This window comes from Apodemus sylvaticus, chromosome 3 (assembly GCF_947179515.1).
Source record: "Apodemus sylvaticus chromosome 3, mApoSyl1.1, whole genome shotgun sequence".
Classification (NCBI taxonomy): domain Eukaryota; kingdom Metazoa; phylum Chordata; class Mammalia; order Rodentia; family Muridae; genus Apodemus; species Apodemus sylvaticus.
The window spans coordinates 140,616,976-140,643,743 of NC_067474.1; the positions used below are offsets into that span (position 1 = coordinate 140,616,976).

Below are 26,768 nucleotides of genomic sequence, written 5' to 3' on the forward strand. Positions count from 1 at the left end.
TGAGTTCCATAGGCACCAAGTACTAATGTGGTACACACACATACATGCAGGCAAATCATTCATACACATAAAATAATAAAATTTAAAAATTATAAAATAAATAAATCATATTATCAAGCCTTAGTTTATTTTTTTTCTCCTAAGTAAAAATACAATCAAAAAGCCGGGCGGTAGTGGCACACGCCTTTAATCCCAGCACTTGGGAGGCAGGAGGCAGGTAGATTTCTGAGTTCAAGGCCACCTGGTTTACAGAGTGAGTTCCAGGACAGCCAGGGTATACAGAGAAACCCTGTCTCGGAAAAACATATATATATATAATCAGAGTATGATCTTCAGCCAAGTCACCATTATAGCAAATAACACACACCTAATAACAATTTTCTTCTGTTCCTTACTAAAGAATCTTCAGTTTTATTCTAAAGCAAAAACAGACTCAGCAATGGAACTATGATTTCCAGGTTTCTTTAAAGCTACTTTGGCAAATAAGAGGTAAATAAGTATTCAGGTTGCACTTCCAGACCAGTTCTTTCAGACACTGATTAAGGTAGCACACACATGTAATCCCTACACTAGGAGGCTGTGCTGACTAATTTGACATAAGACATCAGAGAAGAGGGAAAGTTAAATTCTACCTGCTATATTTTAATATCTGACTGCTTTCCTGACCACCAATGATGAGTTCAAAGATAAGCAGAGAAATCAAGTTGGCCTCCAATCATGATCTTTCTGTATTAACTTGCAATTTTAAATGAATATACACAATAAGAAAGTAAAAAGAAAACAGAGAAATATCTACTCTAGAATTCAATTCATATTACTCTAGTATTTATAAATATTCTTTTATTGAAACTGACAATAGTATCAAATTAGTTTACAAAATTGTCATTTGTGTTTGCTGATTGAACTATTCAAATTGAAAGGTCTGTTCAATGTTTTGACTTAAGCTTATTTTTCTCAATATATGATTTTTATCATACTGTCAAATAAAACCAAAACAGAAACTTTTAGACACAATTACATAAAAAGGACAAACTTAAGAGTACACATGGAAGGACCCATGGCTCCAGCCACATATGTAGCAGAGGATGGCCTTGTTGGACATCAGTGAGAGGAGAGGCCCTTGGTCCTGTGAAGGCTTGATGCCCCAGTGTAAAGGAATGCCAGGACAGGGAAGAGGGAGTAGGTGGGTTGGTGAGCAGGGGGAATGGGAATGGGATAGGAGTATTTCTAGAGGGGAAATGAGGAAAGGGAATAACATTTGAAATGTAAATAAAATATCTGGTGAAAAGAAAAAAAAAAAAGCACAAACTTCCGGAGGATATAGTACTAGTGGTTAAAGCACTGGCTGCTCTTTGGACCTGCTGTTTGATTGCACACACATGACAGCTTATAACCATCTCTAACTCTAGGAGATCCAAGACATACCAGACATGGATGTAGTATACAGGCATACATGCAGGCCAAATACCCATATATATAAAATAAAATGAAAAAAATTAAGTCAATCAAGAGTTTAGATAGCTGAGCAGTTAAGAGCATATATTTTTCTTGCAGAGATCCTGAGGTCAATTCCAGCACTTTATGTTAGACCATTTGTAAACACCAACATCAGGAGGATCTGATGTTTCCGAACTCCTCCAAGACTTGCACTCATATTCATATACAACGACACACACACTGACACAAAATTTAAAAAAAAAGTTTTTTAAATGTCAATCAAGGTAGATATAGTGATAAATGTCTTTATTTCCAACACTCAGAAGGTAAAGGCAGATAGGTCTCTCAGAGTTCAAGGGCCTTATCTACATATACTGAGTTGCAGACAAGCTTGGACTACATAGTGAGGCCCCACCTATCTGAAACCCCAAACAAAACTGCTTTCTGGAAACACTACAAAATAAAGAGGCCTGTGATCTTTTGCTGAAGACTCTGAAATTTTGTTCTTTACTTCATCACTATTACTGTGAAATACTTTGTTGTATATCTAAAATGTTTCTTCTGAGGATGGAGTCATTTGTTCAGGGACAGAGCACTTGTTTAGCTTATAGGATGCCCTGACCCTCAGGACTACGATCAATCATTGTATGTTTCTTCTAGCTAGACTCTACTGCTTGAAAAAAGGACATTCAGTAGCTAACTTCACTGAGGAGTAGAAGAATTAGTTATTATTGTTATCATTCAAAAAGTTAGCAAACTAATTACAAAGAAAATAAACACATAGATCTATAAATGGAGATGAATGTAAAAGAAATACATTTTAGATTAACAGCCAGGCAGTAGTGGCACACATGCCTTTAATCCCATCACTCAGGAGGCAAAAGCAGGCAGATTTCTCTGAGTTCAAGGCCAGTCTGGTCTACAGATCAAATTGCCAGAGATACACAGAGAAACCCTGTCTAGGAAAAAAAAAAAGGAAAAGGGAAAAAAAAAGATTTCTAGATGACAAAACTTACCATACTTACACAAGTATAGAAACATCCTGTAAAAATTCATGAATTCTATTCTTAGTATTTATTTTACAGAAATACTTGAACAAGTAAACAACATATTTAGCAAAAGATACTGACTATTGTCTATAATAAAAAATTAAAATTCTTTGTATGTTTATAAAAGGGAAGCTAGTTACAGTATAGCCCTGTAATAAAATACCCAGTAGCAATAAAAAAGACATACACTATATCTTTTTTCACTTCAGAAAGATGTCTACACACGTGAATTTAAAAAAGCAGGAATAATATTCATGTGGTTCCTGAACATAATATATATTATGTGTATGTATACATTTCTAGAAAAAGTCTGGAAAGATATATATTAAACTCTTAAAAGCTCACAGAGCCTTTTGAAAATAGTAATAAAGATATTCACTTTCTACTTTATTCATTCTGTATTGTAAACAAATGTATTACTTTTATAATCTATTATATAGCATTTAAACAAACTGAAAACTAAGAAAACCTGTAAAAGATCTTAAGTACATCTACATCATTCATATCAATACAAAGTACTGCTATATTTTAATATAATAAAAACTGAAATAATATTTACTTAAAAAATCTAAACACCTCAACTTAATGACACTGAAGTTAAACCAAACTGGACCATCACACAATTCAATACTAACTAAACACTAATGGTTAGTAAGTGCTAAATCCAGATTTAAGCTATCGGAGACAACTTTTTTTCTCAAATAGTACTTACAGTTTTCTACAATTTCATCAAAAACTGCATCACTTTTCTGTTCAAACTGAAAAAGAGAGGGATAAAAAAATAGCATTACTCTCAAATATTTCAATCTTATTTTTGGGCTCCCCTTCTAATCCTTCAGCAGAATTTGGGCTCATCAATTGTGTTAATTGATGTCAATTGTGTTAAAGTGATGACACCTACTATTGAATATGCAGGGCCAAAGACAGAAATAGAGCCAAGTCTGAGGTAATTCTAGACCTTTAAAACAGCAAGCAGAAATAACACAGAGACTACTCCTGGAATTCATGATACTCTTCTTTGCTTCAGCCTTCCAAGTGCTGGGATTCCAAAAGCCACAACAGCTGGCAAGCATTTCCCAAAGGCAGTAACAGAAGATTTTGTTTTTAAGATAACACTAACACAGCTTAGAATCACACTGGGAAGTGATACTAACTGATGCTCTCAACCAATCTATACTAGGATCTGATGCAGTGCTCTTACCCACTGAGCCTTCTCTCCAGCCCCAGTATCTTAAATCTTAAAGGTTATGGGTACTCTTTCCCACCTAAATTTTTTATTATTAGCATATAAGGGCATGTGTATATTGTGTGGCAGTCAGAAGACAACTTTCAGGAGCTGGGAATCTCCCCTTCTACCATGCTTACTGCTGCTGCTGTGTATTCCAAAGATAAATGGCTGGTGAGTTTCCAAATGATTCTCTTTTACCTGCCTCCCATGTCACCATTTAAGTGCTGGGATTACAGATGCACACAACCACATTTGGCTTTTTATATGGAGAGGTTTTTGTTTTTGTTTTTGTTTTTTTTACACACAGACCAATCTCATGAGCTTCTTCCACCAAATTTGGTCAGTTTTGTCTTAAAAAATAAAAACTAACAACATGTTTTTATTTATGGGAAATGGGGAATCAGTACAATTTAAGAGCTGGTTCTCTCTTTTCACCAGATGGTTTCTAGGAACTGATCTTATTAGGTTGTGGCTTGGTAGCAGGCACCCTCACACACTCAGGTAACATGCATGCCAACCCAGTGTAAAAATTTTTAACCTTATTTGGCATAAGCATTGCATTTATGAACTCACTACAGCTATAGTTACCTATTCAACATCAAGCCAATACAGGCAGTGTACATTAGACACAGTGAATTCCAAAAACTGAAGAGAGGACATGAGCGGTGAAGAAGTGGGAATGTGAAGCTAGGGGTGGATATGATCAAAATGTTGTTTAGGGTGGAAGAGTTGGTTCAGTGATTAAGAACACTTTCAAAGGACCAGGTTTTAAATTCTCAGAACCCACAAAGCAGGTCACAGCCAATTAATTGTTATGGATACTATCACAGGTATCTCTTTGATAGTTGTCCAATAAATTTATAGTGCAATAACTGTATTAAAAGTTACTGGTGGGCTGGAGAGATGGCTCAGTGGTTAAGAGCACTGACTGCTCTTTCCAAAGGTCCTGAGTTCAAATTCCAGCAAACACATGGTGGCTCACAACCATCTGTAATGAGATCTGATGCCCTCTTCTGGTGAGTCTGAAGACAGCTACAGTGTACTTACATAGAATAAATAAATAAATCTTTTAAAAAAAGAGTTACTGGTACTTAAAATTTTCAAGGATATTTACCAACTTACTACTGAAAACGCTGGCTGTCCTCACTCCGACCCACATGAGGGCACTCCTTTCCTTACAGCCTCACTGACACTGGGATTATCATGTGTCTCACCACTGATCATCTGAGATGTGCAGAAAGTTTCCATTCTTTGACTTCTGTTTTTATGGTTATCTCTATACTCTCCAGTCCTTTCACAACTGTCATAGTAATATAAATTATTCTCAAAGAACTCTTCATAGTTTATAGCTCACAGATTTTTCAATTGTGTGCTATAAAAAATGTCTTTACATTTTTATACAAAATACATTTTTATAAAAAATGTAAAGACAAATAAAATGTTCTTAAATTCTTCACCCAAAAAAAAAAATTTTTTTTAGCCGGGCGGTGGTGGCGCACACCTGTAATCCCAGCACTCTGGGAGGCAGAGGTAGGTGGATTTCTGAGTTCGAGGCCAGCCTGGTCTACAGTGTGAGTCCCAGGACAGCCAGGACTACACAGAGAAACCCTGTCTCAAAAAAACCAAATCCAAAATACCAAAAAAAAAAAAAAAGAAAGAAAAAAAAGAAAAAAGAAAAAAAAAGAAAAAGAAAAAAAATTTCATAATGATTTGTACATTTTAAATATTGTAAGACTGGAAAGGACTACTTCCAACTTCTCTACATGACAGAAGATGAAACTTCAATTTATATCTTACAAATAATTCTTCATCCATAAATCAATTCAAAGAGAATGGATGCAAATGGTATCAATGAGCATGAGAGTTTTACCAATTTATTTAGGCCTTCTTTTCCTCTAAGAACTAGTAGTTTTTAATATCCAGAGCTTACTATTATTTTGTAAATCATCCATGTTTTGGTTTCCTATTACAATCTACATAACTGAAAAACAGCATTTCACTTCAATCACTTGCTACTAGTGTATAAATGTTTAACTACAGTTTTTACTTTTACACTTTCACTTGTCACAATCTTGTGAAATTCATTCATTTTAAAAGCATTTTGGATCTGGACAGAAGCAGCTGACCCCTGTGACTGAATTAGGGAAGGGCTGAAAGAAGCTGAGGAGGAGGGCAACCCTGTAGGAGAACCAGCAGTCTCAATTAATCTAGACCCGGCCAAGATCTCTGACACTGGACCACCAACCAGGCAGTATACACCATCTGAGTCCCCCAACACATATACAGCAGAGGACTGCCGGGTCTGTGTTCAATCAGAGCTGATGCACCTAACCCTCAAGAGACTGGAAGCCCCAGGGAGTTTAGAGGTTAGGTGGGGTGGAGACATCCTTGTGGAGATGGGAGTGGGGAGGAGGTATGGTATGTGGAACAGTTGGAGGGTAGACACGGGGTGGGGAGTGGGGGTGGGGAGTAGGGGGTTGAGGGTGGAGTGAATAAAATCTGGAGTGTAAAAAAAATTAATTAAAAAAAACCCTCAATACTCTGGGAGGCAGAGGCAGTCGGATTTCTGAGTTCGAGGCCAGCCTGGTCTACCAAGTGAGTTCCAGGACAGCCAGGGCTATACAGAGAAACCCTGTCTCGAAAAAAAACAAATCCAAAAAAACCCTCAAGACTTACCTTTCTTTCTCTGCATGGCTGCCTTAATCCTGACTAATTCCTTCACTGGACAAATGAAAGCAGCTTGAGGCTGACTAGAGGGTTTAACAGGTAAAGGCACCTGACTGAGTTCAATCCCAGGTCCCAAACAATGATACAAGAAAAAACTGACATCTAAAAGTTGTCCTCTGACCTCTACATACACATGGCACATTCATGCATTCATGCATTCATGTGTACACATTCACTAAAATACATAAATGTAATTTTTAAAATTTAAAGCATGCCTTTAATCCCAAAACTCAAAGAAGCAGAGACAGGTGGATCTCTATGAATTTGAAGCCAGCTTGGTCTACATGAGTTGAGTACAGCCAAAGCTACATAGTAAGACCTTGTCTCAAAAAAATAAATAAATAACGGGGGCTGGAGAAATGACTCAGCATTTAAGAGCACTGACTCTTCTTCCTGAGGTCCTGAGTTCAATTTCCAGCAACTACATGGTGGCTCACAACCATCTGTAATGGGATTCGATGCCTTCTTCTGGTGTGTCTGAAGACAGCTACAGTGTACTCACATACATAAAAGAAATCAAATCTTTAAAAATAAATAAAAATTAAAAATTAGAAAAATAATGATAAGCTGGGCGGTGGTGGCACAAGCCTGTAATCCCAGCACTTGGGAGGCAGAGACTGGCGAATTTCTGAGTTCGAGGCCAGCCTGGTCTACAGAGTTAGTTCCAGGGACAGCCAGGGCTATCCTGGAGAAACCCTGTCTCGAAAAAACTAAATCCAAAAATCCAAAAAAAAAAAAAAAAAAAAAAGATAACTTTTTTAAAACATGGGATTTCTGGTGTACATTAAGATGTAGCTTAATGATAGACCACTTGCCTAGGATAGATAAAGTCTTGAGTTCAAACCAAAGCACTGTGAAAAACAAAACAGTAACAAATACAAAAGTTTTCATTTCTTATTTTATTTTTGGTTAAGTTGGGTCTACTGAAGGATTTATTTCTTGAAGACAGGGTTTCTGTCCTGGAACTTACTCTGTAGACCAGGCTGGCCTTAAACTCAGAGCTCCACCTCTGCCTTCTGAGCACTCAGATTAAAGGCATGTACCACCACTTCCCTGCTCCCTATTTTCATTTCTAATAAAGCAACTGTGCCTTTATTTTCCTTTTCTTTAATCCTTCAATTAGAACATTTTTTTTCTTAAATGTTGACCTTAATTTCGAACAAGTCTTTTATCTGATGAACCATCTAGCTGCGTTTTGTTGCTATTTGAGACACTCTCAATCTGTAGCCAGGGTGGTCTGTGCTCATATAATGCTGCAAGTGCTGGAATTATAAGGGTGAGCTACCACACGACTGTCTTGCAGTCAGAGCTCTTCTTTCACTTCCTTTATTAGACTTTATTTGCTTAGATTCCTTTATTTCTTTTTAATTTATTGGGACAGGGTCTCATGAAGGCCATTCTGGCCTGGAATCTTCCATGGCACCAAATCCACATCTTCATGATAGGTATGTATATTAATGTCAGATAAAGTAGACTTATAGAAAGCTTTTTGCAGGCATACAATTATTTAGTATAATCATCAGTAAGACATAATTCTATAACATGAAGTTTTTAACACAACTTTAAAATGCATGAAAATAAGCAAAATTTGCAACTATACTTACTAGATACTTGCCTACTATTAGTATAAGACAAAAAAAAAAAAAGTCATATTTTTAAACAATTCTGTCAACAAACTTGCCCTAACTGGTATTTGTAGAAACATCATTCCAAATAGCTATAGCGTACATATCAAGTCTATATAGAAAGAGCACCAAACTGGACACCATATATCAGCACAACATCAAATAATTAAGTTTACAGACTTTTATCTCATCTCAGAGGTATCAGGAATCATTAACAAGATAATTATAATGCCAAAGTTTGTTAGTTAAAAAATAATTCTAGGGCTGGAGATATGTACCACATGGTAGTTTGCAACCATCTGTAATGGGATCTGATGCCTCTTCTGGTGTAATCTGAAGACAGCTAGAGTACTCATATACATAAAATAAGTAAATCTTCTTAAAAAAATACTTCTATATAATCATATACAAAATTAAAACTGTGATGGTTCATGCCAATAATCCCAGCACTGTGGAGGCTGAAGCCGGAAGGATTACTCTACAATCAAGACCAGAGTAGTGGAGTATATATTCAATATATTCAGCAAGATCCATGACCAAAAAAAAAAAAAAAAGGAAGGAAGAAAGAGAAACCATAGAGAATATAATAGTCACACATGCACCTCTTTCTTTCTCTCTCTCTCTCTCTCTCTCTCTCTCTCTCTCTCTCTCACACACACACACACACACACACACACATAAAGTAGGGCTGAAAAAGATTAGTAAGCTGTTAAAAAAAAAACACTTGCTATTCTTTTTTTTAAAGATTTATTTATTTATTACATGTAAGTACACTATAGCTGTCTTCAGACACCAGAAGAGGTGTCAGATCTCTTTACAGATGGTTGTGAGTGACCATGTGGTTGCTGGGATTTGAACTCAGGACCTTCGGAAGAACAGTCAGTCAGTGCTCTTAACCGCTGAGCCATCTCTCCAGCCCCCCCCAAAAAAACCTTGCTATTCTTACAGAAAAACCTATGTTTTGTTCCCAGCACCCATGTGACAGCTAACAACTGTCTGTAACTTCAGTTCTAGAAGATTCCATTACCTCTACTGGCCCCCAATTCCCTTTACTAGTCTCTGTGGGTGGCAAATAGACTATATACACATACATACACACACACACACACATATATATATAAAAAAGCAAAAACTAAATAATACATGCAATTTTAAAAATTAAGGAGCCAGCAAGGTACTCAGTGGGCAAAAGGGCCTGCTGCCAAACCTGAAGACCTGAAATCAATTTCCAAAAACACATAGGAGATAACACCCCAAGTTAGTCTCTGATCACATGTGTAGCATGATGCACACACAAGCACATGCACATTCACACAAATAAAATTTTTAAAAAACATATAGTTAAAATACCAGAAGGATTGCTTCTCAGCCTTTTGGCTAAGATCAAGTGTAAAATACCAGAAGGGTAAATACTAAATGCAGCCCCCCCCCCAAAAAAAACTTTCAAGACCAAGGCAAAATATCTTGTTAATTCAGATATATAAAAGCTAAAAGAATTAAACACTAGCACATTTGTATTACAAGAGATAATTTTCTCTTGATTTTACTTATTTTTATTTTATGTACATTGGTGTTTTGCCTACATGTATGTCTGTCCGTATGAGGGTGTCTGATTCCCTAGAACAGGAATTACAGACAGCTATGAGCTGCCATGTGGGTGGTGCTGGAAATTGAATCCCAGTCCTCTTCTAAGAGCAGCCAGTGCTCTTAAGTGCTAAGCCATCTCTCCAGCTCCATTCCCTTGATTTTTATCTGTCATCTTTTGTATTATATGTATATTAAGCAAAATTATTTGTGAACAAAGAAAATTATACCATATGGAAATTAGGATGAACCTTAACAAATATAATGTAAATACAATCTGGATCAAGTAAATGTGGATTTCCTCAACTTGAAAGTTATCCTCCTCTGCTTTGTTTTATGTAACAGAGTTACCATTTCTATACCTTCTCCCTTTGCCACTGGGCAAAGTGCTCAACTTTGCAAGTAAACATCATTTAGAGGAATACTCCAGAAGGGTCTTCTCTTCCCACTGCACTGTGCTTACCTGCTTACTACAGTAATGGCCTTCCTAGAGACCAACTTTCCAGTAAAGTCAGTATTTCTCTATCATACACACATATCCATTCAAGTTATCTCCTCACAAACTGTTAGACCCTCCAGAGAGCAACTATTTACCAATTTCAGTCCCTGATATTGGGGAGTGGCCCAGAAATTCTGCCAATGCCCCAACAGAGACTTAGCCAAATTTAGTAACTTTTTAGTAACTCTTCTAACACACTGGTGGGAGGTCTCATGCTTGCAACAAAAGTCTGCAAAATCTCAAACCTCTCCAGCCAGCATCCATTGGACCTCACACTCTCCAACAAGATCTGAATCTCAGACTGAAGGCTGAGGAGTAAGGAATTGTCCAAATGCACTCCAGCTTCCCTATTCTACCTCAGCCCTAACTAGAGCAGTAGCTGTTCCCTCCAACCTACCATTCTATTTAGAGGTTGATTTATTTAGAGTTGATCACGTTACTTGTCCATTGCTGTTTCCTAATTATACAACTTTATTGGGGGTGGGATATTAAGACAGTCTTACATAGTCCATGCTAACTCTGAACTCATGTAGTTGAGATCTGCCTCTGCCTCCCAAGTGCTGAGACTATAGGTGTTTATCACCTTGACCAACTTTTCTAACTATAAATATATTAAACTGTCCATATTCAAATACTGTATGCATTTTGTCCCCCAACTGTAATCACAAAAGACAGACACAATGTAACTATAACCTGACTGGGTTGTATCCTTGGGCTGTAGTATAGGACTCAACCAGAATGTTAACAATGCCTGACAGAGGCAGGCAGATTTCTGAGTTTGAGGACAGCCTGGTCTACAGAGTGAGTTCCAGGTCAGCCAGGGCTATACAGAGAAACCCTGTGGGGTGTGGAGAGGGGGAACAAATCAGGATAATTTAGTCACTGGGTTTTTGTTTTTTGTTTTTTTTTCCCCCAAGTAACAGCAATTACTGAGAAAGAATGTGAATCAGGAACAGAACAACAAGTGACTGGATCATAATGAAACTAACAATTTCAACCCTTCAGTAAAAATGATATATCCCTAACATAAGAACTACCATCCTTTTCTTGAAAATCCTGTGTTATTTATCTTTAAGTGAAATAAATGCCTTGCAGTAAGATTTTCATTTACTTCCAAACTGATACCGATCATTTTGATATTGCCACTAGATCACTAGTTCTCACCATTCCTAATGCTGTGACCCTTTAATACGCTTCCTCATGCTGTGGTAACCCCCAACCATAAAATTATTTTGTTACTTCATAATTGTAATTTTGTTGTTATGAATCATAATTTAAATATCTGATATGCAGGATCTCAATATTCAACTCCTGTAAAAGACGTCACTCAACCTCCAAAAGGGGCCATGACCCACTAGTTGAGAACTGCTACACTAGATCTGCAACCACAACCAAGACCAGCTGCAGCTACAAAGTGCTTTTCTTTTTTTTTTTTTTTTTTTTTTTTTTTGGTTTTTCAAGACAGGGTTTTTCTCTGTATAGGCCTGGCTGTCCTGGAACTCACACTGACCAGGCTGGCCTTGAACTCGGAAATCTTTCTGCCTCTGCCTCCCAAGGGCTGGGATTAAAGACATGTACCACCATTGCCTGGCTTACAAGGTGATTTCAAGGCTATCTTTAAAAAGGGAGCAGGGAAGCCAGGTGGTGGTGCCCCACACCTTTGATTCCAATGCTCAGGAGGCAGAGGCAAACAGATCGCTGTGAAGAGGCCAAGCCTGGTCTATAGAGCAAGTTCTAGAACAGCCAAGGCTAAACAGACAAAAAATAAAAAACAAAAAACAAACAAAAAAACCAAAAAAAATACTTCCTCAGAAAGAGACAGAGACAGACAGAGAGAGAGAAGGGAAGAAGGGAGAGAAGGAGGGAGGAAGGGATGGAGAGAGGGAGAGAGGGAGGGAAGGCGGGAGGGAGGGAGGGATAGAAGGAGAAAAAGGACAGATAGAAACCTGAGAGCTACATGTAAAATTATCCAATGATAGAAGTGCTGTTAACATAACATCTCTAACAGCTTACTTGGTTCTGGTAGAAACTTAAGACAATTAATTACAGTCATATTTAATAAAGTTGAATTACTAGAGTTTCACTAGTATTATACTGAAGATGAAAAAAATCACAGGCTTACTGAGACAAAAGTAATGGATGGACTTATCCTCTATAATTTGCACACCTACTATGGAACAAATATTTTCCCTGCAAATGCCTAAGTGGGCCATTGTTATAAAAAGTGGGCTTTGGAGGAAAACAGCCATTTTCAGATCAGCTGTGCCTGCTTGTATACGGCTCTATCATAATCAAGCTTAAATGAACTGTCCACATTTCTTCATAGGAGGAGAGGGGAGAGAGAGTCACTGAACCTTCACCTGAGACTCTAGACACTCCTCCTGGCTATTTGTACTCAAACCTGATTGCAAAATGGCCTCGAGATCTCCAGAAGAGCTCAAGTGTGTAGACTAGGGTTACCTGAAAAGGCTCCATTTATGCTTCTGGGGAAAAAGACATTATCCTATGCTCAATGGAGACTTTCCAGTATGGCTGCTTTGGGATTCATGTTCCAGCAAGAAATTTCTTCATCCATGCTCTGTAAGTAAGCAAGCCTAATACTCATTGGTTCCCCAGGATAAACTTTGTCAAAATAATACTTTTGAGTTTTAGAAAGAAAACAATGGGAAAAAATACATAATGTATTTTTAAAATACTATCATAGGGAAGATGGCTAAGTCAGTAAAGTGCTTGCTTTGCAAGCAAGACAATCTGAACTGGAGCCCCAAGACCTACAAATAAAAAAATTAAAATTAAAAAAAAAAGAGAGAGAGAGTGAGTCAGGTATGGTGGTATGCACCAGTGATGGGGAGGCAGAACAGGTGTCTAGTCCATAGGGCTCACCAGCTACTTGGCTCACCAGACAGACAGACACATGGTAATCAGCAAAGGTCCAGGCCAACTAAAGACCCTGTCTCAAAAACACAAGGTGAACAGCCTCTGAGGAGCAACACTCAATTATTATCTCTGGTTTCCACACACATGCATACATGAACACCTCAAAAACACAAGGTGAACAGCCTCTGAGGAGCAACACACAATTATTATCTCTGGTTTCCACACACATGCATACATGTACACCTCAAAAACACAAGGTGAAGAGCCTCTGAGGAGCAACACTCAATTATTATCTCTGGTTTCCACACACATGCATACATGTACACCTAAATGCAACACTCTCACACACACAGTAATACTACAGAACAAACCATGCAAGAACAACAGGCCAAGGAAACAATCTCCACTGGAAAACAAGGATGACTACAAAGCAGCAAGGCTCTCAGCTAAGTCATTAGTATGCCATCATATAAAATAACAGGACATCCATGAAGAGAAAAGCAGTAGGGTCAAATGTCAAACAGGAATATCTCTTGCCTGAAGGTGGTAACACATGCCTTTAATCCCAGCATTTGAGAGGCAGAGGTAAGGAAATCTCTGAGTTTGAGACAAGCATGCTCTACAGAGCATGTTCCAGGACAGCCAGAGATACACAGAGAACCCCTTCCTCAAAAACAAAGAAACAAACAAACAAAAAATCCTCTGCAAATGAGGCATAGGTTTGGTGATTGGTGATTATTAGATCTTTCACGGGTTTATTTTGTTTTGTTTTTAATTTTATGTATATGGTTGGTTTGCCTTCAGATATATAAGCATCATGTGTGCCAGGTGCCCTCAAGAGGCCAAAGAAGAGGTCAAATCCCCTGGAACTGGATTTACAGGCAGATGTGAGTCATCATGTGGGTTCTGGAAATTGAATCTGGGTCTTCCTAAAAAACCAGTGTTCTTAGCCATTGAGCCATCTCTCCATTCCCATTTTAAATGATCTGAAAGAGGAAATTTTCAGCCAGGCATCCTGGCACAAAAACAAAAACTACTCCCTTGAAGTAAGGAAAGGAAAAATAACAACCAACATACAGACACAAAGTGAATAAGAAGAAGCACCTGGGACAATCTCAGACTAACTTATAGCTTCTCTGGGAACCACTGAGTAAATAAAAGCACTTGATGAAGGCCTGAATTCAGTACCAGAATCCCACCACAGAAGAAAACCAACCTCTGAAAGTTGTCCTTTAACCTTCACCTGTACCCTATACACATATCCTCACTCAAAACACTTAAGACACTCACTCACACACACACTCACTCTCTCTCTCTCTCTCTCTCTCTCTTACACACAAGTAAATTTTTAAAAATGAGGGAAAAGTTTCTCTTGATCTTAGATTCTTGTCTCTTAAATGCTACTTGAAAATAAAAAGTACAAGGAATTCTTCAAGAACTAGTTCATTCTAACCGAGAGGTGGTTGCCTTTAATCCCAGCATTGAATTCCAGAATAGCCGGGGCTACACAAAGAAAACCTGTCTCAAAACAAAACAAAACAACAATAACAACAAAAAGGAAAAGAATTGGTTATTTCTAAAGCTAGCATAGTAATGTAGAACTAGAAGCCCAGATAAATCTTTCAGGCCAGAAAGAAAAACTTTTCAAGTACTATTAAGATAAAGATTCCTTTGGACACACACACACACAATTTCTTCAAAAATTATATGATTTATTTTCCTTTTCTTTTTCTCTGTGTAGCCTTGGCTGTACTAGAACTCACTCTGTAGACGAGGCTGGCCTCCAACTCAGAAATCCGCCTGCCTCTGCCTCCCAAGTGCTGGGATTAAAGGCGTGCACTGCCCACCGCCCAGCAGATGATTATTTTCATGTGATGTGTAAACAAGTTTTGCCTGCATGGATGCATGCATGTATGTATGTATGTATGTACACAATACATATATGGCTGGTGCCCAAAGAGATGAGGGCATCAGATCCCTTGGAACCTCAATTATAATGACTCTAAGCCACCACATGGTGCTAGAAATCAAACTCTGCTTCTCTTCAAGAGCAACAAGTATTTTTAACCAGAATCCCACTTAAATAATAATCCCATAATAAATTCAACTTAAAAACAATTCTGGAAGGTCTGAAGAAATGCCTCAGGCTGGAGAGATGGCTCAGAGATTAAGAGCACTGGCTGCTCTTCCGAAGATCCTGAGTTCAAATTCCAACAACTACACGGTGGCTCAGAACCATCTGTAACGAGATCTGACGCCCTCTTCTGGTGTGTCTGAAGACAGCTACAGTGTATTTACATATTATAAATAAATTTTTTTTAAAAATTTAAATCTAAAAAACTCATCTAAGAAAATAAAAATCTAGGTGGTGGCACATGCCTTTAATTTCAGCACTAAGGAGGCAGAGGCAGGCAAATCTCTGAGTTAGAGACCACCCTGGTCTACAGAACAAGTTCTAAGACATAGTACAGAAACCCTGTCTCAAAAACAAAAACAAACAAACAAACCAACAACAACCAAAAAGGTGGGGAAGGAAAAGAAAAAGAAGCAACATTAAGCATGAAAACAAAGCCTGTTATGGCGGTACATGCCTTTAATCTCAGTACTCAAAGGGCAGAGGAAGAATTTCTGTGAGACCAGCTTGAGAAAAAGAGAGAACAAAACTGAGAAGAGAGGAAGGGTAGGAGGGAAAGAAAGGGGAAAAGGCTAGAAAGGAGATAAATTCTTATAGGAAAATCTAAGTAAACTTGGGCTTGGTGATAATTTCATGAATGAAATAAAAAGAATATGCTATTCAAAAGCAAAACAAAAATTCCAAGCATCAAAAGATATGTTCACAAGTATGAAAATATACCCTATGCATGGGAGAAAATATTTGCAAATCACCTGTGAGTTCAAAAGCCAGAAACCAGGTGTAATGGTAGCACATACCTATAATCTTAGCACTTGGGAGGCTAAGGAACTCACAAATTCCAGACTAGCTCAAGCAACACAAGTTCCAAGCCAGCCCATGCTATACAACATGATCTTATCTCAAGAATACATATATAAAAATCTCCACAATTCAACGAAAAAAGACAATGTCAGTTAAGAACCAGACAAAGGACAAGGACAAAGACTTTAAATATACATTTTACCAAAGAGGGTATGGTATATCAATGGCCAATACGAACAATCAAAGATCTTCCTCCTCATCCTCATCAGAAAAATGCCCCTAGATCATCAAAGCAGGAGAGATGGCCCTGCAGCACTCAAGCACCTACCTGTCTCTCACCTGGGCAGCATAGTAGAGCTGACCATGGATGTGGGGTTATTGAGTGAGCTGGCCCCTAGGACATGAGTGTTGGGGAGCCAGCTCTGACTCTTGTCTGCTGTGTAGTGATGTCAGCAAGGGAGAAATCCCTTCCCCTTCCTTTTGCCCTTGCCCCCAGCAGTGGGTGAAAGAGATAGCCCTGATAAGGTTCTGAGAGAACTGGCCCTGCCCCTCACTTGGACATCACAGTAGAGATGAGCCTGATGGTGGGGGTCCTACAAACTTGTCTGCTGTGCAGCAACATGGGCAAGGGAGGGATGCCCTTCCCCACTCTTGCCCCTTGCCACCTATGGCAGGCAGGAGAGCTGTCCCTGTGCTCACCGGTTGAAGCACTCAAGAGAGTGGGCCTGTGTACCTCACCTGAGTAGTACAACAGAACTGGCCCTCCCTGTGGGGGTTGCAGGTGAGCTGGCCCTGTCTCTTGTCTGTTGAGCTACACACATCAAAATGGAATGCCCTGCTCCCCTCCCTCATCCCTTGTCATCTACAGCAGGCAGGAGAACAGGCCATGTCTTTCACCAGCCTCAACACCTGGGAGAGCGGGCCCTATACTTCACCTAGGCAGTAAAATAGTAAGTAACCTTGCCCTGGAATAGCAGGTTGCTGGTGAGGCAGCCCTGAGGACATGAAGAGCAGGAGAGCTGAGCAGCTCAGATACCTACCTCTCAGGCCCAGACTTATGGCTTTGAATTGGCCTACCCCACAATCTAAAAACTACTGTAGTACATGAAGGGTTCTGTCCTACAGATGCAAAACTACAGGCTCTCCATGACAAAGGGCAATAACAAAATATCTGAGAAGTCCCAGTGAGGTTCCAGAATTGACAGAGGACAAAGGGTATACAGCTTCCACAACGTGATTTTTTTTTTCCTCTGTTGGGGTGGCAGCAGGGGTTGCAAAGTGGCGGCCAGGTACGAGGGAAGGAGGAGGTGAGTGGATTGTGGTGCATGATGTGAAATTCATAAACCAATAAAGTTAAAGAAAGAAAACAAAAAAGAAAGAAAAATGCAAATCCAGGCCAGCAAACTGATTTCATGGGTTAATATGTCATACAAGCTTTATGTCCTTAATTAAATCACCACAACCCAAATCCAAGCACTCCCTACAAGTAATATAGGAGTCACAAGCTCATGTGTCAGGTGTGTATGTATGTGCCTGAAATACACATACCAGCTAGCCTAGAGACCATTCCTAAAAACAAAGGAGAAAACTGATTCTTGAAAGTTGTCCTCTAACCTCCACTTTGTACTAGGCACACATGCACAATTAGTCATAACACACACACACACACAAACACACACACACACACACACACACGCATTAAATTAAGTGAAAAATATAAGAGCCCACAAAATGGCTCAGTGAGTAAAGGAACATGTCACCAAGCAAGCAGTACGACCCGAGTTCAATTCCTAAGAACTACAAAGTGGGAGCAGAGAACCCACTGGTGAAAAGTTGTCCTCTTACCTTCACATGTGCAACAAGGGTATGTCTGAGCAAACACACGCAATAAATGCAATAAAAACAAGTTAAAGGAAAGCAAGGTTCAGATCCCAACACCCCACACTGAGGCAACTTGAAACCAACTGTTCCTAGAGGCTCTAATGTCTCTAGCCTCATTAGGTACCTGCATTCACATGCACATACCCACACACATACTGTCTCCAGGTTACTATTGCTGGGATGAAACATCATGACCAAAGCACCTTTGGAAAGAAAGGGTTTACTTGGCCTACATGTCGTGTCATCATTATTGTATATCAAGGAAGAAATTCAGGTCTGGAACTCAAACAGGGCAGGAACTGTGTGGTGGTTTGAATAGGTATGGACTCATGTGTTCTATTTATGCTCCCTCAAAAATTCAATATCCACATAAGGGGGGGGGGGGGAATCTGGGAAAGGGGAAATCATTTGGAATGTAAACAAAGAATATAGAAAATAAATATATTAAAAAAAAACAAAAATATATCAATATCCTTCATTGGTCATGCCTCAGCATGTGTCTTGCTCAGCTGACATCACTGCCAATCAGTCTGAATCCTCAAAAGTGGCAAGAAACTGCAGTAAGTGCAGCACACCACAGGAAGTTTTTTGGTGTTTCTCTCTCTACGGAGTCCCAACAAATGCAGCTCAACTACACAGTGTAAGACGGACCAATACGTGCTTATTGTTAGCAAAGAATCCTTCATCACGTGTCCTTTCACATGCTTGCTCTAACAGACATAACATCTTCTCTCTTGTATCTGCTTCAGTGAAACATTCCTTTACAAGTCTGCTTTAGCCTTTCACCTGTGTCCACTTCAGGAAAACATCCTTTCATGTGTTTCCCCCAGCAAAACACCATCCAACACAACTGACTTTCCAAAGAACCGTTAAGTTTCCACTTCAATGTGTCATTGGGGGGGATGGGCTTTTAGGTGTCCTATACTCATCCAGTGTTGATACACAGTCCCCTTCTGCTGCCTATAGATCAAGATGTAGAACTCTCAGCTCCTCCAGCACCGCGTCTGCCTGCAATCCATGCTTCCCACCATGATGATAACAGACTAAACATCTGAAACTGTAAGTAAGCCCCAATTAAATGTTGTCCTTTGCTGGGTGGTGGTGGCACATGCCTGTAATCCCAGCACTCTGGGAGGCAGAGGCAGGCGGATTTCTGAGTTTGAAGCCAGCCTAGTTCCAGGACAGCCAGGGCTATAGAGAGAAACCCTGTCTCGGAAACAAACCAAAATTTCGCCCCCCTCCCCCCCAAAAAAATGTCCTTTATAAGAGTTGGCCTGGTCATGGTGTCTCTTCAGAGCAATAAAACTCTAACTAAACTCTTATTTTTATCATAAAATATTAAAACAAAGCAAAACAAAAGTCTGTAATCCAATCAAAAGTCATCTACTGGGCTGGAGCAATGGTTCAGCATTAGGAGCTCTGACTGCACAGGGCAGTGGTGGTGCATGCCTTTAATCCCAGCACTTGGGAGGCAGAGGCACTGAGAATCGAACCTGGGTCTTCCCAAAGAAGACCACCTAACTCAACCACTGAGTCATCTCTCCAGCTCAACACCTTGATCTCTTATTTTTACTTTCCAAAACTATGAGCCAATACATTGTGGTAATAATTTATGGGAAACCTAGGAAACAGACAGAAATTGATATGTGGAAAGTACAGATTTACCCTAACAAAAATAGAAAAATGGAGCAAGGCTTAGTATCATACTCAAACAGAAAGGAAAACAACAAGAAGTTTACTTGTTCTATATATCAAGTTCCAGAATAACCAGATCTAAACAATGAGACCTTTATTCAAAGAGAGAAAAAAACAAAATCACTACAACTGTGATTCTGCAACCAGATAACAGGATAGAGACTTTTGATACAAGATTTGGGGGAGGGGGAAGTACAGGCTGCCCCAATAGATGTTGTTAAAGGCCATTTTGGGAAGCGTTCTAGAGGTTGGGAAAAGAAACAAGGAAAAAACCTCCAGCTGAACTTTGTTGGTCCATGCTTGTAATCCCAGTACTAAACAGGCAGAGACAGAAGAGTCAATTATGAGTTTGAGGCCAGCCAATGAATTTGTATGTGGAGCAAGACCCTTGTCTAAACAAAAAACAAATGAAAACTTTTATTTTTATCATAAAATATTAAAACAAAAGCAAAACAGAAGTCTATATAATCCAATCAAAAGTCATCTACCGGGCTAGAGCGATGGCTCAACGTTAAGAGAACTGACTGCACAGGACAGTGGTAGTGCATGCCTTTAATCCCAGCACTTGGGAGGCAGAGGCAGGAGGATTTCTGAGTTCCAGGCCAGCCTGGTCTACAGAGTGAGTTCCAGGACAGCCAGGGCTATACAGACAAACCCTGTCTCAATAAAACAAAAAACAACAACAACAAAAAATCAAAAAAAAAAAAAAAAAAAAAGAGCACTGACTGCTCTTCCAAAAGACCTGAGTTCAAATCCCAACAACCATATGGTGGCTCACAACCATCAGTAATGAGATCTGACGCCCTATTCTGGTCTGAAAACAGCTACAGTGTACTTACACATAATAAATAAATCTTTAAAAAAAAGTCATCTACCCATTCCTGTGATTTCTTTTTTTTTTTTTTTTTTTTTTTTTGGTTTTTCGAGACAGGGTTTATAATACTGCAGACTATACTTTGTAATATACTTTATGTTTCATTTTTATTTATGTGTAGATGTGTAGATGTGTGTGGTTATATGAGTTTCTGTGTACCACATGCCCAAAGAGAAAAGAGAGCACTGGATACCCTGCAGCCAGAAAGTTATAACTGGCTGTAAACTTTACCTGATGAAGATATTGAACCCAGGTCCTGTAGAAGAGTAGTAAACAGTCTTTTTAACAGCTGAGCCATCCATCTAGCCAGAAGATCTATTTATATATAGGGGTGTTCTGCATGTATTGTCTAGAAACCTAATAATGTGCCTGTTACCTACAGAGGACAGATGTGAGCATTGGATCTCCTGGAACTGAAGATACAAATGGTTGTGAGAAATGTGGGTACTAGGCCAAACTCCTGTCCTCTGTAGGAGCAGCCAGTGCTCTTTACTATAGGAGCACCTCTCAAGCCAAATAATATACTATTGAACTCTCATCTCTTTCTATCTCTATCTCCTAAAGCCTGACAAGTGCTATTCACAACTTACTCTAAGTTCAGATATATGCAAGCATCCTGACACATACATGGATATAAGGTTAAGTGTATTTTACAAATACATAAGCATACTGTTTATGCTATGCTTTCTATATTTAAGCACCGAGTATCTCTCAAATTTAATATATAACGGTTAAGCTTTAAGATAAATACAACCGGGCTGGTGAGATGGCTCAGTGGTCAAGAGCACTGACTGCTCTTCCGAAGGTCCTGAGTTCAAATCCCAGCAACCACATGGTGGCTCACAACCATCCGTAATGAGATCCAGTGCCCTCTTCTGATGTGTCTGAAGACAGCTACAGTGCACTTACATATAATAATAAATCTTTAAAAAAAAAAAAAGATAAATACAACCTCAAAAGTTATTTTGTAATGTAAACTATAAAATAGCAATTTTACAATGCAATATGGCAATCAGATTTAGACTTCTTTCATAACACAATTAAGAGTCATATGTAAACTACTTATAAGCCTGATCAATCTAAAAGAAGGCAAAAAAATTATAACTTTAAAATAATTAATAATATTCCCAAAATATCCTGGTATTAAAGTGTGAGTCAAAGAGAGGAAATGCTGACCTTTACCCATACACAGAAAGGTATGAACTTGATTCTCTGTCCAACATATAAGGAAGGGTAACAGTACTACTAATCCGTCCACATATTTCTCTCCCCTAGTTCACTAACTGAGAGACTAGAATTCATATATAATCTGATTAAATATCAAATCAATAGTCTGCTATCTTTTGTTCTAACTGTACACAAACAGGAAAATGAGACACCTATACACAACTTAAAGTTGTCAACACAACTATTTTAAAACAATCAGTGTTGGGATTAAAGGTGTGTAGCTCCCATGGTAGGGCATGGGTCTCGTCAAACAACATGGCTTATCTTTCTTATAATTTAAGATGATAAAAGTCAAGTCAGTAAGAATCTCATATCCCCATTTCACCCATGAAATTTCACAGTGAGAAACATTATGGTATCATATAAGTCTATGCAGATAACTGCAACAAATTGCAATTACATTTAAGCTGTATTAAATGTCAGGCCAATTAAGCTGCAGGCACATGCCTGCAATCCCAGCTCCTGGAAAGTGGAAGGAGGAGTCAAGAATTCAAGATAAACCATGGATAAACAGCTATTTCAAGGCCAGCCTGGGCTACATGAGACAGTTTCAAAAAAATTAAGAAAAAAAAAGAAAACTATACTAAACAACTCCCATCAATCTGCGTATAATGAATTTAACATTTTGGATTGGAGAGAAGACATTTATATCACAGAAATCAACTCTTGCCGGGCAGTGGTGGCACACACCTATAATCCCAGCACTCTGGGAGGCAGAGGCATGCGGATTTCTGAGACCAGACTGGTCTAACAGAGTGAGTTCCAGGACAGCCAGGGCTATACAGAGAAAGCCTGTCTCAAAAAAAAAACCAAATCCAAAAAACCAAAAAAAAAAAAAAAGAAAGAAAGAAAGAAATCAACTCTTGAACATTTTAACAAACTATCAACGATAAAATGGATTACAGATGCAAAAGCTATTGAAAATATTGGATGTAGAGCTGGAGAAATGGCTCAGCAGTTAAGAGCACTGGCTCTTCTTCCAGAAGACTCAAGTTCAAAACCCAGCACCCACTTGGCACCTCCTAACTGTCTGGAACAGTCTCAGGGGATCCAACCCCCTCTTCTGGACACCACAGACACTGTAAATGTAGTAGAGACAACACATAAGAGAGAGAGAGAGAGCACACAGAAGCTGAAGAGTAGATAAGAACATTTGCTGCTCTTGCAAAGGACCTGGATTCAGTTACCAACACCCACATAGCAGCTCATATCCATCTGTAATTCCAATTCTAGGCTATCTAATGCCCTTCTGGCCTTCAAAAGCCCAGGCATGCACATGGCACACACATACATGTAGGCAAACACTCATACATACAACACTCATACATACAAAATAATAAATGAATACTGGCTGCTCTTCCAAAGGACCAGGGTCTGGTTCTCAGCAACAATGGTGGTTCACAACCATCTATAATTCCAGTTCCAGAGTTTCTAACGACTTCTTCTGACAATGCATGTGGACAATACATGTATGTAATACAGACACACATATAAGCTGAAGACTCATGCACATTAAAAATAAATAAATCGCCTGGTGGTGGCGGCGGCGGCACACGCCTGTAATCCCAGCACTCCGGGAGGCAGAGGCAGGCAGATTTCTGAGTTCGAGGCCAGCCTGGTCCACAGAATGAGTTCCAGGACAGCCAGGGCTACACAGAGAAACCCTGCCTCAAAAAAAAACAAATCCATAAATAAATAAATAAATAAATAAATAAATAAATAAATAAATAAATAAATCAGCTGGGCAGTGGTGGCGCACGCCTGTAATCTCAGCACTCCGGGAGGCAGAGGCAGGCGGATTTCTGAATTCAAGGCCAGCCTGGTCTACCGAGTGAGTTCCAGGACAGCCAGGGCTATAACAGAGAAACCCTGTCTCGAAAAAACCAAATCCAAAAATAAATAAATAAATAAATAAATAAATAAATAAATCTTTAAATCTACATATACTGAATGCAAACATCCTCCACAATTTATTATGTAAAACCTGTGCAAGTGCTCCATGTGATCATGGTGTCGAATATGATGTTTGAAAGCTGGGCTGTGGCTCAATGGTAAAGCATGCATGAAGCCCTGAGTTCAATCCCAGGCACTGAAAAGAAAGAAAGGGGTCACCTTTTAGAAAGGGTCTCACCCTGCAGCCCTGATTACCATGGAACTCGCTGTTGGAGCAAGGTGGCCTCATGATGGTCCACTTGCCTTTGCTTTCTGAGTGCTGGGATTAAATCAATGACCATTTGCTGCTTTAAAAAAAAAAAAATCCCTGCAATACCTTTTCCACCTGTTAAGTGTAATATCTATATACAAGAAAAATATACTTAAATAGTCTAAATTGTCAGCAAAGTGCTAGATTTTCTAAGACATTCTATAAAGCAAATGACATTATTAGTAAATGAGTATCTCTGAATTTACACTATAATTTATCCTTTATGTATAAATTAGTAGACCACACAAGTCGTATGCATTCACTCAAGATAATGAAGATAGTTTACTACTAATCAGAAATTGGAAAACAATTCAGAATTTCAACACATATGCATTCTACATCAGTATTTATTGTAAATGACCTATATGGACATACATTCTATTAATACCGCTTAACCTGTTCTACGATTAATATATGAAGAGAACCTAACATTTTGCAAATCTAAGACTAACAGCATTAAATTTAAATTATTAAAAATGCTAAAATGCAGTTTACTTAAAAGACTAATGGCCGGGCGGTGGTGGCGCACGCCTGTAATCCCAGCACTCTGGGAGGCAGAGGCAGGCGGATTTCTTGAGTTCTTGGCCAGCCTGGTCTACAGAATGAGTTCCAGGACAGCCAGGGCTACACAGAGAAACGCTGTCTTGAAAAACCCAAATCCAAAAAAAAAAAAAAAAAGACTGATGAATGACTTGGTAAAGAGATGGCTAGATGAAATAACTGGGTGGTAAACAAGTATCTAGAAACGGTCAATAGTAGAATCTAGGGGTTTGGAAATGCAGTAGCACCCTGAATTTAAACTGTATTTTTACTTTTATTGATGGTTATAAACAATTGCCTAATGAACTATTAGAGAAAAACATTTGCTAAGGCATCATTTACTTTTTGGGGAGGGGGCGGGGGAGTGAGAAAGCAGTTCACACAATGTCAGGTACATAGTCAGCACTCAGTATGGTAACAGTATGCATCTCTGAATAGACATTTATGCTAAATGAAAAAGCATTTTTGGTTAAGATTCAGTATTAATGTTTTAACCAGCTTGGCTTAACAACTTACTCATCACTTGGAGACCATCTCCAAAAGGAAGACTCCTGATAGGAAACTTGACAAACTTGATGCTTAACATGCTGGGTCAAGGGAAGTTAAAAAAAAAAAAAGCCTTCAAAAACATTACTCAATGGACAGTATTGTTCTCCATCTGAAGAAAGTGACTCACAATTAAATTTTAAAAAAAAAAGTTTCAAGACAAACTTTTAAAAGGCTTACAAGTCCTGTGTAGACAAGGCTTCACCTAGGCAGGCAAGGCTGGCTGGGAACATCCTAATGACAAAACTTGTCACTCCTCCACGTTCCTAACTGCAGGTAAAGAAGCTAGACTACAACACATACGTAGCTACCAAAACACGTTCCCCCAACTTCAAGACGGCAACCCCACTTCTCCAAAGGTGAAGAGTACCACGTCCACTTTGGAGCTTGATAACGGTCAAGGGGGAGGGGAGTGGAGGCAGGAAGATGAATTGGCTTCGGTGTTCCCGCAGCACCCTCCCTGTTACTCCTCAGGAGACAACCAATCCTCCACGACTTCTTCCCGCCACCGCTACCCCCACCTGACCTCTCCCCAGAGAAACTTCCATAGACTCCCGTTTTCCTCGAGGATGCAGAAGCAGAGTCTGACACCTTGCGTCCCCGAGGCTCCCCGAAGACGCACCACCACCCACACGCCGGGAAAGGGAGGGGACCAAAGCGGACCAAGGCCCCCGCCCCTCCCCCTCCCCCTCCCCTCCCCAGCGGCCAGCGAGCTTTGTCCCACCTGCCGAGAGGACCCCGGGCCGCCCCTCCCTCGGGCCATCGACCACCGTGCTACCCGTGAGCTCCGGCTGGTCCGGGCTGGCCGCGCCCCGCCCCCCCCGCCCGCCGGCCCGCCCGCAGCCCGCAACCCGCCCGCGGCCTCACCTCACCTACCCTCTTTCGGGGGCCGGTCTCCACCTCCCGCTCCGCCATGTTGGGCCCCGCTCGGAACCGCGGCGGCTCCCGGCGCAGCAGCCGCGGCCCCTCTCGGCCCCCGCCCACACTGCAGACACGGCGCTTCACTCGCTGCGGTCCGGTCCCCTTGGCTCCCGCCGGGCCTGGCGCGGGAGTGACGAGGGGGCGGAGGCCCGCGCGCTGGCCGCGGCTCCTGGGGTCCCACGGGCGGGCGCGTGGGTGCGAGGGCCAGCCGGGCAGGGGGGCCGGGACTCGGGGGGTTAATGGCCTCCAAGGGGCCCCGTGAGTAGGATTATTTTCTCTCAGAGAAATTCCTCCGCCTGTGGTTTCTTAAAGGGATCTCCAAACCAGCCCCTTGCGCGCGCCCCTGATGCGCAGGCGCGCTACAAGCCCCTCCTCCCTTTCCCACCAAGCCCCCGGTCCTGAGCGTGCGCGGTGAGTGGCCCAGGCTAGGCCTAATCCTGTTAGTCTCTTTGCTGCCAGCAGCTGCTCCCACCACTCAACTATGGCCGCTCCCTTAAAGGGACCATGACGAAGGGATGATGTCCGAATGAAAGGTCTTAATGGGAGGACCATCTGGAGGACTGGGTAAAATGTCAGTGAGGGGTCCACATCACCACCCTACACCTGACTACAGAGATATTGCCAAAGGGTGAAAATGTTGATGAGCTGAAGTTCTCAGTGAACCTTTGAACATGAAGAATCCCAACCAAGAAGAAAACAAGACTATATTCTCAAGGAGAAACCAACAACTTGTCAAGTAAAGGGCCTAGACTATCAAGGAACAACTTTCAGCCTTAAAATCAGATCCACTGGTGGTTTTGAAGACAGAACCAATAACTGAAGATAATTTCTTCAATACCTGCTTGCCATTAGAAAACTAAAATGAGGAAGGATCTTGGAAACCATCTACTCCATTGTTTTCAAAGTTAACATGTCAGTAT

The 26,768-nt window shown here is 40.2% G+C and overlaps 1 protein-coding gene across 4 annotated transcripts in view; it reads right to left on the reverse strand.

Annotated features, from left to right (window-relative positions):
- The window catches only part of Zmym4 (zinc finger MYM-type containing 4), a 104,297-nt gene extending 78,085 nt beyond the window's left edge, over positions 1–26,212 (reverse strand). For 2 of the 4 annotated variants that reach the window (XM_052177380.1, XM_052177381.1), the window contains exons 1-2: positions 25,804–26,212; positions 3,199–3,244 (exon numbers count right to left, since the gene is read on the reverse strand). In XM_052177380.1, coding sequence (XP_052033340.1) covers positions 3,199–3,244; positions 25,804–25,842 — 85 coding nt within the window. In that variant the 5' untranslated portion in view covers positions 25,843–26,212. The remainder of the gene's footprint in view (positions 1–3,198; positions 3,245–25,803) is intronic. The other 2 variants (XM_052177382.1, XM_052177379.1) reach the window with 1 other exon arrangement.
- Between the last annotated feature and the right edge of the window lie 556 nt (positions 26,213–26,768).